Genomic DNA, 13,928 nt, shown 5'->3' with positions numbered 1-13,928 from the left:
TCCACAGGGATCACTTTTAGGACTCTTTATCTTTCTGTTTGCTAATAATCCACACGGTTCTCTACATGCCGCTAACGCTTTCATGTGTTTTCAAAATGTGCCTCAAACATCAGATTAGCTAAAACTGAAAGCATCAACATTAACACAGTAAAAGTGTCCCACACAGATTTTTCCACCCACAGCAAAATGCTAAACCTCTACACACACTGACGACTGTGTACAAAGTCCTTAAACACATGGAGAGTTTTACACAAAGACTTTACTAAACAGATAAATGCATCATTTTGTTAACTTTAATTATAAATAATACTTTGTTTCCATTTCTCATGTGTTTGTTCCTCATGTTCTATGAAACTAGCACAGAGACAGAACTGGTGCAATGAGCCTTTAATTCACAACATGCAATAAATCACAACTTGTAGTTTGAACACATTTTAAAAATGTAGAAAAACAACTCATGTTTGTGATGTCACTCATAACACTGTACACATCTTTTATTGTAATATAATAAAATCACAAGTCCAGCCTGATCGTGGCTCCTCACAGAAGTCAAGTGACCAATCCACACCCACAGAACATTAAGGCACTTTGGAGAAAACACTAAATGAACTACCAGGTGACCGTGTCCACTGGGCTCCTCGCTCTCATGTGTATACATTCATCCTAGTCTCGATCTCAAACATTCAATTCACAGATTCAGGAACTTTAAGAAGCAAACGTCCAATCAGAATTTAACGTTGGAGAAAGAAGAACCTTTGAAACAGCTGTTAGGACGGCTGCTCCACGACCTGCTTTTACAGCTTTTCCTGGCGCCGCCCCGTGTGTCATCACAGGAAACAGCAGTGACGGGATTCAGCTCAAACAAAAAGATTTAATATGAGCTGAATAATCGACCAAATGTATGCAGGACTTTAGTCTGTAGTAGAAACACAATCAGTGGCATTAAAAATGAAAAAACAGACCTGAGACTAAAAGTTGCTGTTGAGTAAAATGTTTCCATGTGTGAAGCTTTGTTGGTCTCAAATGAAATCAAACAGACTCGAGATTAAAGAAAGTCCCGTTTCTCACTCACTATGTGTTAACAGACTCTCTGCATCGAATCATATCTGTTATTAACCTCTGTCTCTCCTCCACAGCATGTCTTCATCCTGTCTTCCTTCTCTCTCCCCAACCAATCACAGCAGTTGGCCCCGCACACACTCTGTAAATGAATCTGTGGCATGTGTAGAAAACAGAGTCAAGACTTGTACAACTAGAAGACTTCCAAGTTTTGCCCAATTGCATACGAGCTTTGGCTGCTTTCCACTAAACTGGAACATTTGTACAAACAAATCTCGCCTGGAGACCGAGTCGTTTCCCTCCGACAGTGAAAAATGTAATGAGCAGTAATGTATTATCAGCGGTCCAGATTCATAACCAGTCTAATGAATGTTTCTGTCCCCCAGTGGACACGCAGCCATACATCAGGTCACTTTGCATCAGTGAGAATATCATCATCAAGCTGGAGCCAAAAGAAATAATGTAAACAGTGTGGTTTGTCTATGGTGGAGCCCGGATCCATCAGAGTACTCGAGGCATGGAAATAACTGTAAACGCTCACAGCAACGCCTTCAAATAGCCTTCAGGAAAACCACATCGCTGTCCCACACTCTGACTGACAAACACCTTCGTTTTGGATTCACGCAAAACATCCAGACGGAAAATTAAAGCCCAGCTTTAGGGTAAAAAAATAAGTCCAAGGAAACAGAAACAAGAAAAAAAAGTTTGAATTTTATCCCAAACTGGAAAAACAGCATAGTAAAAGTTCAACCATAGAAATAGTAAATACATACAAAAATCAAATGTAAATCTTTTCACGTGTTGTGATTTAACACGATGATGTAACGGCCTGCTGCAGTAAGCTTATCAGTGCAGAAGAAATCAAACTCTTACGAATGAAGCTGGTGCAGACAGGAAACCAAAGAGGCAGCGAGCACAGCAAGTGAGCACGGTGCACCATTACGAACAGCATCACAGCGTGAAATAGAGCTTATGAGACACGTGACGTTAACGGGACGGGAACCCCTCCACACTGTGTGACGCTCAGCCTTTGGCTGTCAGGGGTTCAGGCCCTGACGTACCAGGACTCGCTGGGAGCAGGCAGGATGTGATGTCACTGTTGTGAAGTCAGTCCCTGCAGCCTATCAAACAGGACTCTCAGCAGCTGCAAAGGACGCCATCGTGTCCGCTGAGGCCACCCCTACTGGTCAGATCAGACCGTGTTACACTGTATGAGGAACTCGCAGTCTCTACCTGCAGGGTCACATGATTTCATGACCAGCTTCAGATAACGAAGAGCTGAGTGACCGCTCTTATTCAGTGTCTCAGTCAGTGGCACGTTTTACTACTGAAACCCTGTGGGCGGGGCCTGTACCCTGGACAGGTCACCCCACCTACGTCTTTGGACTGTGAGAGGAAACCCAGACAGGGAGAACATGAAGCTCCAACCGCTGCACCGCTAAGCCACCACAACCTAATTATGCTTTTTAAAGTTAGTTTATGAAGTTGTCTGAAGCTAAAAGCATTCTTACAAAAAGCTCACATGCTTTCATCAAGTTCCTACACCGACTAGAACATCCTGCCGGTTCCCACAGACCAGTCGAGCAGGAACCCGTTATGATGTCACACAGTGTGTAGAGGCTCCAGGATCAGACACTAACGGGTATTTAAATGTACTACAAAGTACTGTGTAAACCTTCCACAGTTTAACATTCAGTTTGAATCCGATTAGAGGTCAGGCCTTCATTTGGTGCTCTGAGCTACTTCAGAGGAAATTTCAGACACATTCAGTGCAGAGTCAGAAGCATCGCACTAAGATGTTGAGAGGACAGTAAGGCAGTAATCTCAGGATTATCGTTACACACCGAATGGTTTTACTCGTTTGTTAACGACAGGTGGCAGAAAAGGGTCTAACTTTGAGCCTTTTTATTCTAAGAATAAAGCGAAACCAGTTTGGGTTCAACGAAGAACACGCAGCAGAAAAACTTCAATGTGTTTTTCCTCCAAGACGTTTACAGCAGTTTATCTGCACACCTGTAAACTGGGATTAATCGCGAAAAACAATCAAACAATAAATGGCACTTTGTTATTAAAGACCAATAAGACAAGCAGCAGCTGTCATGTGAACACTGACATGTTAGCATGAACTCCCCTCCTGTCCAATCAGATCGGCAGTGCAGCCGAGAAAAAATGGGCGTGGCATCAACAACAGTCATGCTGGGTCACGCTTGTTAGCTAGTGCTGCTATATTAACCTCTTCATTAAATCCCATTTAATAAAATGTTAACTATGTATCAATAATGCACAGTCAACAGAAAACATAAGCATGGTTTAACCATTTTCAACAAACTCTTAATTCTGTCTCTTCAATTTGTTTTAATAATCACTTAGCTGTAAGCTAACGTCTCGGCTAACGTTGGCTACCTGCCACATTTGGCGTCTCTGTCTCGATTCGTAACGATTGTTCACATTTAAGTTTTTAGGTTCAGAGGTGTGACTTCATTTTCCACATAAGTTCAACTGAGCGTTGAGTCAATCAGAGATGTTTGCAGAGCTGACAGCCCAGAGATGCCGCGTGCGGTCGGAGCTAGCAGTTAGCGGGAGTGGACGTCACCGTGTGCAGATTAATAAAAGTTTTCTGTCACTGAATGAAAGCACAGATTAATAACTATGATCAGAACGAACGGGCTGGAGAGGTACGCAGAGATTGTGCTTAAACAGTCGGACGATTGTAAAACGGCTAACGCGCTGCGCTCAGTGCATGTTTACAGCATCTTTTCATTGTTAGCTCGTCTGTGCTTTCACTGATGTGGCGTTGCAGTGACTTCTTTTGGAAAACACACATTTTCCAAAAATGTAGCTTCCAACATATAATTATAAATCCAAACACTTTTAAATGGATGATGTTTAATATTTACTACAATATGTCTTCTTCTGTCCGTAGATACACACTTTTAATCTCTTTGGTTCATTTGAATCCATCTCAGCGTGACTGAACGAAGTATCATTGATCATTAATCACGTGAATATTTGGATAATCTGAATGAATCCATGTCATTACATTTATTAATCTGCACAGATTTCCACACAGTTCATTTTTACCAATAATCCTGATATAATTTATACATCGCTCTCTTTTGGCATCCTCTAAAATAATCACAGATGTGCTTTTTAAATACAAAATTCAGACTGAATTTTAAATTCAAATGGCTAAAAGTTTGGTTCTTTTAAGCACCGAGGACAGCTGAACAAAAAGAGCAATTACAATAATCTGCAGTTCCTGCTGAAACGTCTCCAAACTGTTCAGTTACAGATTGAATCCACGTCAGTGACATATTACATGTTCTTCCTCCATAACACAGACGCTGTGCTTTGGCCTTTATTTCTCTTATTGTCAGTAAATCCCAGAAGCAGACATCAAACACTGGAGCTTCCCACAGAACACCTCCCGACACACAAAAACATTCAGGTTTATTTCCTGTACATGTGTCTACGGGCCACGGACACACGGCTCCCAGCTGTGGTCTGATTTAACGCGACACAAACTGAACCGCGTGTTTTCTGATGTATTTGTCGGGTTTTCAGGTTTTCGAGCATCTCAAGCAGAACAGCTGGAGACGTTTGTCTTTAATGTAAGTGGGCGTGTCCATGAGTCAAACTGGTTCTTATATTTATCTGCAGCTTGTTTTGTAATATAAATGAACGATGACATCATTACTGACCCACATAATCAATGTGAGATTTTTTCAATCATTAAAATTTGCAACCTGTTCACATGCGTGTGGTTTACACTGTTTACATGCAGCGTCGCGTGAAGCGTCTTCAGTTTCCTTGAATCTTGGCTAGCTAAAACAAACTGAACCTCCAGCAGGTTAGACTCCGCCCACGGGCTTCCTGACAATCAAAGAAATAACGATTTCTGCCACGTGTCTTTACGCCAAAAATGACGATGTTTTGTTCTTTTGCTTTGTTGGCATGCCGACGTTTTACCTGTTTCATTTGTTAGCATGCTGCTGTTTTACAGCCCCTGAGTCAATTTTTAGCATGCTAACAACAACATTAGCATGCAACTCGTGTTTGAGTGATAAAAATATTTCAACACTAATATTTTAAAGTAGAACTGCTGTGATTTTAATGCATCTGTGGTCCAAACTGCTTCTGCAGAGCTCGAGGAAGTTTCAAAGGAGCAGAAGGATGGGCGCTGTAAACCGTGAGGACACGCTCATTTATGGCACACAGCAGTGCGAGGGCGCCATCGCTTTAGAGCCTACGCCTCATTCTTAAGGAAAAAGAAAGAAAACAACAGGAATGATGGGAAATGTAATAAAGGTGACAATTCCAGGTGACTGTGCTGTCGTTCATTAATGAGGATTACTGATGGTTCAAATGTGACCCAGAGCACCGTTACCATGGAAACGTGACCACAGCGGTCCGATTTAACGAGGAAGTAAAAGAATAACACTGACTGCTGTCCCGTCCAGCCGGTGCTGCGTCGGCGCTCCTCTGCAGTAAGAGTTATGATCACATCGATTTATCCAGGTGGTCGCTTGGCAGAGAAGAACCAGGACACAGCAAACTGCCAACACAGCCATCTGACTCCATCATGACGGGACGCTTTTTACATGGCTGCAGAAAAGCATGACGGGAGAAACATGCGGGGAGAGAGAGTGTTAGAGTCTCAGGGCAGTGGAAGTAATTGCTGTCATGTGGATCGGCCTCACATCTTTGGATGTGGCTCGAAGAAAACAGTTGGTTCACTGTTTGGAAAAAAAAAAAAGCACTTTAAAGCTGCGGTCCCCAACCCCCGGGCCTCGGACCGGGACCGGTCCGTGAGTCGTTTGGTACCGGGCCGCGAGAGTAGAGGCTCAGGTGTGAAATGTATAGTTTTCAGGGTTTTTATCGGTTTTCAGGGTTATTTTGTTATCGTTTTTATCGTTAACTCTGTTTTCCTGGGTCTTTTCACGTGTGTTATGAATAAATCTTCTTTTTTCGGTACCGGTACTAGTTTTATTTTGTTGTATTTATCCGTGACACCTTAAAGGCCGGTCCGTGAAAATATTGTCGGGCATAAACCGGTCCGTGGCGCAAAAAAGGTTGGAGACCGCTGGTTTAAAGCACTTTTAACTGATTAGCATCGTTAGCATTCCTCAGGGAAACCCTCCACTTATCACGGGGAACTCAGCTCGAGCAGGGAGGTGCACGCTTGCATTATTTATACGATAACAATGTTTTAAATGTGGTATGCAGCCACCTTCAGTCCAACTGTGGACAAATATGCACCAGTCAGGTGTAACATCATGACCGTGTGCCTAATATTGTGTCGGCCCCCCTTTGGCTGCACCCATCGAGGCTGTGCTGTGGGTGGAGCCTCTGTGGATTGGACCGTTTGCGCAGCACCTCGCACTGATGCTCGTCTGACTGAGGTGGCCCGTGACCCCGTGACCCCTGCTCCTTCCTTGGAGCCCCGCAGGAGCTGCAGTGTCGCAGCTGCTCTGAGCCAAACTGCCACAAATCCTCACGCTCGTCCGATTTCCTGCCTCTAACATCGACTTTGAGCACAAAACGCTTACTTGTCCCTGAATGCACTGCAATTTAACAACATGCTTCACTTGAAACGTGCTCATAAAAAGCAGATGAGGCCATGAAGGTTTGATTCTGCAGCGCGTGAAAAAGACGACACCCTCGCCCAGCGCTGGAGACGTTTAACCTGAAACCATGTGAGCAGGTAACAGGCTCAGACCAGAAGCAGGTGAAGGACAGCACCTACCAGACTGAGGCCCACAAGCCACGCTGTAAGACGTCCACAAGTTCACGGCCATCAGGAACGTCGCTATGAATCCAAACACCTGTGAACAAACACACAATACGTTACAAACACCTTTCAAAGTAAAGCTGCTCAAGTTTACTGACGGATCGCACTCAGCTCAGAGAAGTTCAGGCAGGACCAGATTTCTGTTCTCAGGAAAGAACCTAATGTGACGTCCTGCGTGATCAGAGGGAGGACTCGGTCTGCAGGAGCCACACACAGAGCTGGTCTGCTGCAAAGTGACACAACGCGAGCCTCGCAGTTGTGCGCTTACGTACCGATCCGGCCACCAGCGCTGAAACTCCACCGCTCTTCGCCGAGGCGATGATGGAGGCGATGAGGATGAGGATGCATCCCACAGAGTAATGGAAGAACTCCTGAAACAGCAGAGGAACAATAAACATTTCTCAGCACCTGTCAGCACCTCGTTTCCACCACAGAGGAGCTCCGAGCCTTCCTCAGAGCTCCGCTTTAGTGCAAGGCTTCAAAGTCGGGTCTGCTTCTGAAACCAGGATGCAAACATTCACTCTGCGGGAGCTTCAAGTCCAGTTTCACTCGCACGAGTTTTCATAGATTCATTAATAAATACCGCTGTACAGGAAGTGCTTTGAATTTCCAGCACGTCTCTCATCCTGCAGTCGGATGAGCTCGCTGAGAGTTCAGCACAGGAACCAGACCTGCACCGCAGCTGCTGGACTTTCAAAATAAGAGCAAGGGACTGCCCGCTGCTGAACAGATGTGCGTACAGATGTGCAGAGGATGCTGGGGGTCGGGTGACATGGAGGCAGGTGTTCTGCTGTGGAGCTTTATTAGTACCGTTTACAGCTGAGCAGACTGCATGTATGTGCAGCGTCCACATGAAGATCAGCAATCATCTCACAATTTTTAACATTTCTCTGGATTCAACAGAACAGAAAGAGGAAGTCTCGGCATGTGTGGAAGCATAAATCTGAGCCGAGCGACTAACAGCTGCAGGTTGATGTTTCGTCTCAGGCTGAGCTCTCCCAGCACGTTTGGTGCTCATGAACATTTTCAAGGTCACAAAGCTCTCAAAAGATTAAGGAACAATTTGCAGCAGCTGATTTGTTTCATTTTGATCCAAAGTCTGAGATTTGCTCTGAAAATCACCTCTGCTCACGGCCGACTGGTCAGGAAGGTAAACGAGGGGCTGCTGGTGCACTACAAGCATCCGCACATCAGAAGCTTTCTTCCTTCCTTGAACTCCACAGAGAGGCCAGAAGAACATTTGGGTAAATGTTCTTCTGGCTCCTCAGCGTTGCGTAACAGCAGCTTCCTGTTACGCTACGCTGAGAATCAAACGCTCAAGTCTTCGATGCAGAAGTTCGGCTGAAATGCAGAAGCGAGACCGACACAGACGGATGGAAGCGTCGCTCCTCTTACCGTCAGCGGCCAGTTGATGCAGGGCATCCTCGTCTGCAGCCTGCACAGGTGCATGAGGAAGAAGATGAGGAAGGCTACGAGGAACCACAGCGTCACCACCTCGAAGTACTGGAAGGCCGGCCAGCTGGGCCAGCCGCGAGTGCAGAACACACACAGGAAGGCGATGAGCAGGGAGATCTGGGAAAAGGGAAATTCATTTTAATATGTGCTTACTTTGCATTAGAGGCGAGCAGCGGTTTGAGGATGTGCATCACACGTTTTTGCATCTTCTTGTTTAAACAAGCAAAAGAGAAGAAAGCGATGCGCCGCGTTCACGGCCGATGGTTTTCAGAAGAGCTCCTGAGCGCGTGCAGTGACTTCCACCTCAGGATCGGCTGGTTTCTCATGAGCTCCACACACTGTGAAAATGTCACTGCTGGACTGTTTGCAGATTTCACACTCATCATGTGATCCAGTTTTCACTCCCCGTCCCAGCTTTTTAAAACTTCTTGCTGGCATCAAATGTAAAATGAGTTTTTATTTTCAGACAATAAATAAATAAATAAATAAATAAATAAATGGTACATTTGGTTCTGGCACCTTCAGCTCAGTTACAGCCAGGGATGGGTACCGGGTTCTGACATAAACGGTAGTAACCAGACCGAAAAGCAGCGCACATTTCGGTGCTTTATTTCCCTGAGCTGTGATACACTTTAGATTCTAGCCAATCATTTTACCTTTCCGAGGATAGTAGGCGGGCCCAGGTACGTACGTTCTTTTAGAGCAGAGCTACAGATTAAAAATACCCAAGGAGGAGCGGTCAAATGTATGGCTGTACTTCACAGCAAAATATGCAAACTCAGCAGCCTGCAACAAGTGCTTTAAGCTGATACTGTGATACTGTCAAAGGAGGTAACACCTCGAATCTGATGAAACACCTGGTGACGTATAGCATTTTGTTAAAGCTGAGAAATGCGCCGTATTTGATAGCTTGCTGCGAGACCTCACACCGAGCACATCTACTGCGGGTGTGGTGCCTGTTATCAGACCCGGAGCAACATCCCCCAAGAACCCGAAGAGGAGAGTCCTGGCCCCTAGCCCTGCCAGTGTAGCAGAAATGATGAGGATGATGATGCAGCAGCAGCCGTTCTTCTCTGCGTGAGTAGCTTAATGTTGTTCGTGTGTAATTTACGTTGAGTAGGCTAACCACGTTATTACATTAATGCATGTAAGGTGAACTAGCAAACATCATCATAGCTACATGCGGCTGTCTTCTTGTTTGATGGCAGATGCTCCCTTCACCCTGGCCAAAAAGGCTAAAATGACCAAAGAAAAAGTGGAAAACAGCTAAACATGAGAGGTTTTTGGACAAAGTTTGTGTTTTTTTCCATTGTTTAAGCACTGCTTCCAGCCAAGAGTGATACCATATATGCCCCATAGCTGCAGAAAAGGCTAACATTGTTATCTTTTTACAAAAAAACAGCTGAACATGAGAGGTTTTTGGACAAAGTTGGTGTTTTTCCATTGTTTAAGCACTGCTTCCAGCCAAGAGTGATACCATATATGCCCCATAGCTGCAGAAAAGGCTAACATTGTTATCTTTTTACAAAAAACAGCTAAACATGAGAGGTTTTTGGACAAAGTTTGTGTTCTCCATTCTTTAAGCACCGGTTCGAGCACCGGTTAAGCACCGGCACCGTTTCAAAAGTACCGGTTTGGCACCGGTATCGGATAAAACCTAAACGATACCCATCCCTAGTTACAGCTCAGGTAAACACTGTGTGGGGATGTGTACAGGCTGTGGCTCTGATGCAGGGCTCTAGACTAACTTTTTGCCACTAAATGTCTTTCTTAGGCGCATCAGCACAAAAGTTAGGCGCACCCAAATTTTTCAACCACATCGCCTAACACTGCAGTTTCACATGTGCACTTTTAAAGGGGGAAAATTGATGTCCACACAGACAATATTCATTTGCAAATGATTAACTAACAATCTTATGCTTGTCCTTACAGCGCGTTGGCTCTCTTTGGTAATACTGTAGGCAACGTTAAACGTATCCGTCACATCGGCTCCTCTGACGACCTGCCTGCTGCTGAAAGGCAGCGGGGGGAGGGGGGGGGACACTTGGGCATTTATTGCTCTCATTTACTGTTTGGTGGTTGTTAAAACAGTTTTGTGAGCTTTAACCTGAGATTCTGGCGTTTCTGGCAAAATACGTTTATATTTAAAAGTCCATTCAGGATTTAATGACTCGATATCGGATATCTATATCAGAGAGGTCCCGCCCCTTACTATCTCTGATTGGTTTAGACCACGATAGGGGCATGATGTGTGTCTGTTGTTGACCACACGGAGACGTTCAGAGTTGCAGAGACCTTTTTTTTTTTCTTTTTAGTTGCACCATTAAAAAATTGGTGCCAAACTCTGATATTTAGCTCACATAAGCAGGACTTGTTCCTGATGTGACGGCACAGCCTGAACCAACCAGGCCAAATGTGGCAGAAAGCTGTAAACATGGTTGTTCTGGGTCAAACGGCTGTTGCGTCTGAGTAATCGTTCAGCAGCCGATTTGTGTTTTTGTTTTAGTTCAAAGAATATCAGAATATTATCAAACCCTCCAGCATCTTGGTCTCAAACGAACACGTTTCAAACTGACTGTTGAGTCGAACCAACAAGAATCAGTGGCTCTGTCGTTATCTCAGACACGTGTTGGAGTATACGCGTCGGAGTACACATAGGAAACTGCATACAAACCACCGTGTTCAGAAATAATGAAGGAGGCGAGCTTCACTCCTGCAGGTCTGTTCTGAGACGGCATTAAATGGTAAATGGCCTGTATTTGTATACATATACTTGGTCCTAAGGACCCCAAAGCGCTTTACACATCCAGTCATCCACACATTCGCACACTGGTGATGGCAGCTACATTGTAGCCACAGCCGCCCTGGGCCGCACTGACAGAGGCGAGGCTGCCGGACACTGGCGCCACCGGGTGAAGTGTCTTGCCCAAGGACACAACGACCGAGACTGTCGGAGCCGGGGCTCGAACCAGCAGCCTTCCGATTACAAGACGAACTCCCAACTCTTGAGCCACGATCGCCCCTTAAAGGTTTTACACAGACGGTCAGACTCACCGGACACTTTATTAGGTACACTTGTTCAGCTGCACGCCAACACAAATATCAGCCAATCACATAGCAGTGACTCACTGAGACGACCTGCTGAAGTTCAGAATGATGGAGAAAGGCGACCTGAGGGACTCTGAACATGGTTGTTGGTCTGAGTGTGTCAGAAACCGATTTCTGAGCTGACAGGAAGGCACCAGGACCTCGAATAAAGCACGATCTGACATCCTCGTGTCGGTGTTGTTCCCACATCATCATCATAAATGTTGTTCCAGGTTCAACATTGCAAGTGACCAATCACATTGTTGTGACGTCATACTTTTGCAAGCCAAGCGATTCATTCATTTACAAAATTCCAATGTTGCAAGGACAATATGCATAAATCTTACCGTTTATTACAGAACAGTATCCTGAAATGCAAAGATTCAAATCGCTGCATCGGAGGACAGAGGCGGTTAAGTAGACTTTTTTTTTTACAGCGTTTTTTTTTTACGAAGTCGCAAAAGTATGACATCACAACAATGTGATTGGTCACTTGCAATGTTGAACCTGGAACATTTATGATGATGATGTGGGAACAACACCGACACGAGGACGTCAGATCATCATGATGAACACTCGTTACGACCATCGCGTGCAGAGCATCAATGAACGTGTCGAACATCGAGCAGATGGGCTACGGCAGCACACGACCACACCAGGTGATCAGAGAAACGCTGCCTGGTCTGATGAGTCTCAGTTTCTGCTGCAACCGTCAATGATGGAGTCAGAGTTTGAGGAAACAGCATGAAAGTGTGGATCCACTCTGGCCTGTTTCAGCGGTAAGAGCTTCACCGAAACGCCACAGCCTGCCTGAGTGTGGCATCCCTTGTACCATCTTCTGATTGGCTGCTTCCAGCAGGATGACGCTCCATGTCACAAAATCATCTCACTGTGATCACATGACCAAAGCCCCTGAGAAATGTTTCCAGCAGCTTGTTGATTCTGAGCCATGAAAAATTAAAACATCTCTGAAGGAAAACCTGGATCCAAATGTTTGGTGCCAGTAAAGTGTACCTAATAAAGTGCCTTGTGAGTGGGTCTAATGGTGCTATTATAATAATATGAGGACACAGAGGTCCCCTGTAAAAACCTGGGGGTCTGTAGCTGTCTCTGAGCCCCGGGCCCTGTTTTCTGTTCGCCCGTCCCTGTCTGGATGGAAGTTTTTACGAAAATCAATATTTCTCCATCAGGAGCCGATCAATAACAACACCAGTCGTTTAAATATTTCACAGTTAAAGTTTCTCGTGTCTAAATCTTTAGAAAACTCTGCCAGGCGCACACAAACCCGGGTAGAACCGGGTAAAGCCCCGGGGTTTGTCCACCGGACCGACTCTTACCAGCTGTCCGATCTTGAGCAGTCCCGGGATGGTCCGGGTGTAGCCCAGGTTCAGGCCGCTCTCCCCGGATGTCCTGGTCATTGTTGTCGTGGTGATGACGGTGTGAGACATGATGCCGGTAAACAGCACGGTAAATAAAACGTTTAAACGAGTTTAACCGCAGCGGAAAGTCACCGTCGACCGCGCGACACGACACAGCCCCTGTTTTTATCGCTGACGTCAACGCGCAGCAGATAAACGCGACTGCTTCCGGGATATATTTCATAATAAAAGCACCGACAAAACCCTGTCCTCTCAAAACACTTCAGTGTGTATTCATATATTTTCAGTATAATAACAGTAGCATATTTTTTAATTTAATTTGTTTTTTTGAGTGTATTTTTCTGAGTGTGTCTGAAATATCATTTTTTTATGAGTTCCATAGACTGTATATAAAGATGGACACCACCACTTTGATGTCACCCACTGGTTTTGGACATTTTAGAGCCTTGTTTTCGTATTAGTGTACATCCACACACACATATGTCTGCTAATCAGTGTTCAATAACATCTTATCACTCTCCTCCTTCACAGGTGAGCCAATCTGACAGAAACTTTGCACGCACATCATTGAGATTGGGTCATTAACATTTATTTTAAATCACAGTTCGTTCGATTTTTGTGTAAATTCTGGTCATTTCATCATCCTCTGTGAATAAAATGTCGTGTTCTGCTTTTGCGTTTCTTTCATGTGCCAAGCTCAACATACATCACCCGTATATGACTCAACAATCACCAAAGCTTTGGTGTACCCTCAGTGAAATCCTTGAATTTCAGTTACTAAAAACTGGAGCTCCGCCTTCTTGAACACTCTGTTAGTACAGTGACCTCACAGCAGACATGTTATTGGCCACATGATGTCAATAAAAATTCTCCAAAATGCCCCAACGGCACAAACACCGTGCAGAGGTCCAGTTCAGGGACTCCAGCCACACCCTGTGACCATCCAGCTGTTAGTCAATGACTGGCCACGCCCATAAATTTAAGTCTCAAAACTCACAGATAAAAAATCAATTATTCAGTTACAGTTGTTATGAAGGGGGAATCTGTAGAGACCAAGCAGTTTCTATCTCTGCTGTAAAGTTTAACATGGGAGTCTATGGGGACCGACTCCCTGCTGCCCCTGCTGGACATCGCAGGAACTGCAGGTTGTGGTGATT

General features: G+C 45.0%; 1 protein-coding gene across 1 annotated transcript; it reads right to left on the bottom strand.

The window, feature by feature from the left end:
- Window positions 1-372: 372 nt before the first annotated feature.
- Window positions 373-12,958, bottom strand: cmtm7 (CKLF-like MARVEL transmembrane domain containing 7). The gene is made up of 5 exons (XM_084944606.1): window positions 12,730-12,958; window positions 8,246-8,422; window positions 7,123-7,221; window positions 6,806-6,884; window positions 373-5,664 (listed from the first exon to the last, which is right to left on the bottom strand). Exons 1-5 carry the CDS (start codon window positions 12,838-12,840, stop codon window positions 5,657-5,659), a joined length of 474 nt encoding a protein of 157 aa, XP_084800732.1. The 5' UTR covers window positions 12,841-12,958; the 3' UTR covers window positions 373-5,656.
- Between the last annotated feature and the right edge of the window lie 970 nt (window positions 12,959-13,928).

This window comes from Perissodus microlepis, chromosome 11 (genome assembly GCF_051167445.1).
Source record: "Perissodus microlepis isolate ML-2025 ecotype Zambia chromosome 11, ASM5116744v1, whole genome shotgun sequence".
Classification (NCBI taxonomy): Eukaryota; Metazoa; Chordata; class Actinopteri; order Cichliformes; family Cichlidae; genus Perissodus; species Perissodus microlepis.
This window is presented reverse-complemented; position numbering and strand designations above follow the sequence as displayed.

Coding starts and splice junctions, on each gene's coding strand:
- cmtm7 (XM_084944606.1), bottom strand. CDS start 12,840: ATGTCTCACACCGTCATCACCACGACAACAATGACCAGGACATCCGGG. Junction 8,423..12,729: donor TGCTCAAGATCGGACAGCTG/GTAAGAGTCGGT, acceptor CCCTTTTCCCAG/ATCTCCCTGCTCATCGCCTT. Junction 7,222..8,245: donor GCATCAACTGGCCGCTGACG/GTAAGAGGAGCG, acceptor CTGCTGTTTCAG/GAGTTCTTCCATTACTCTGT.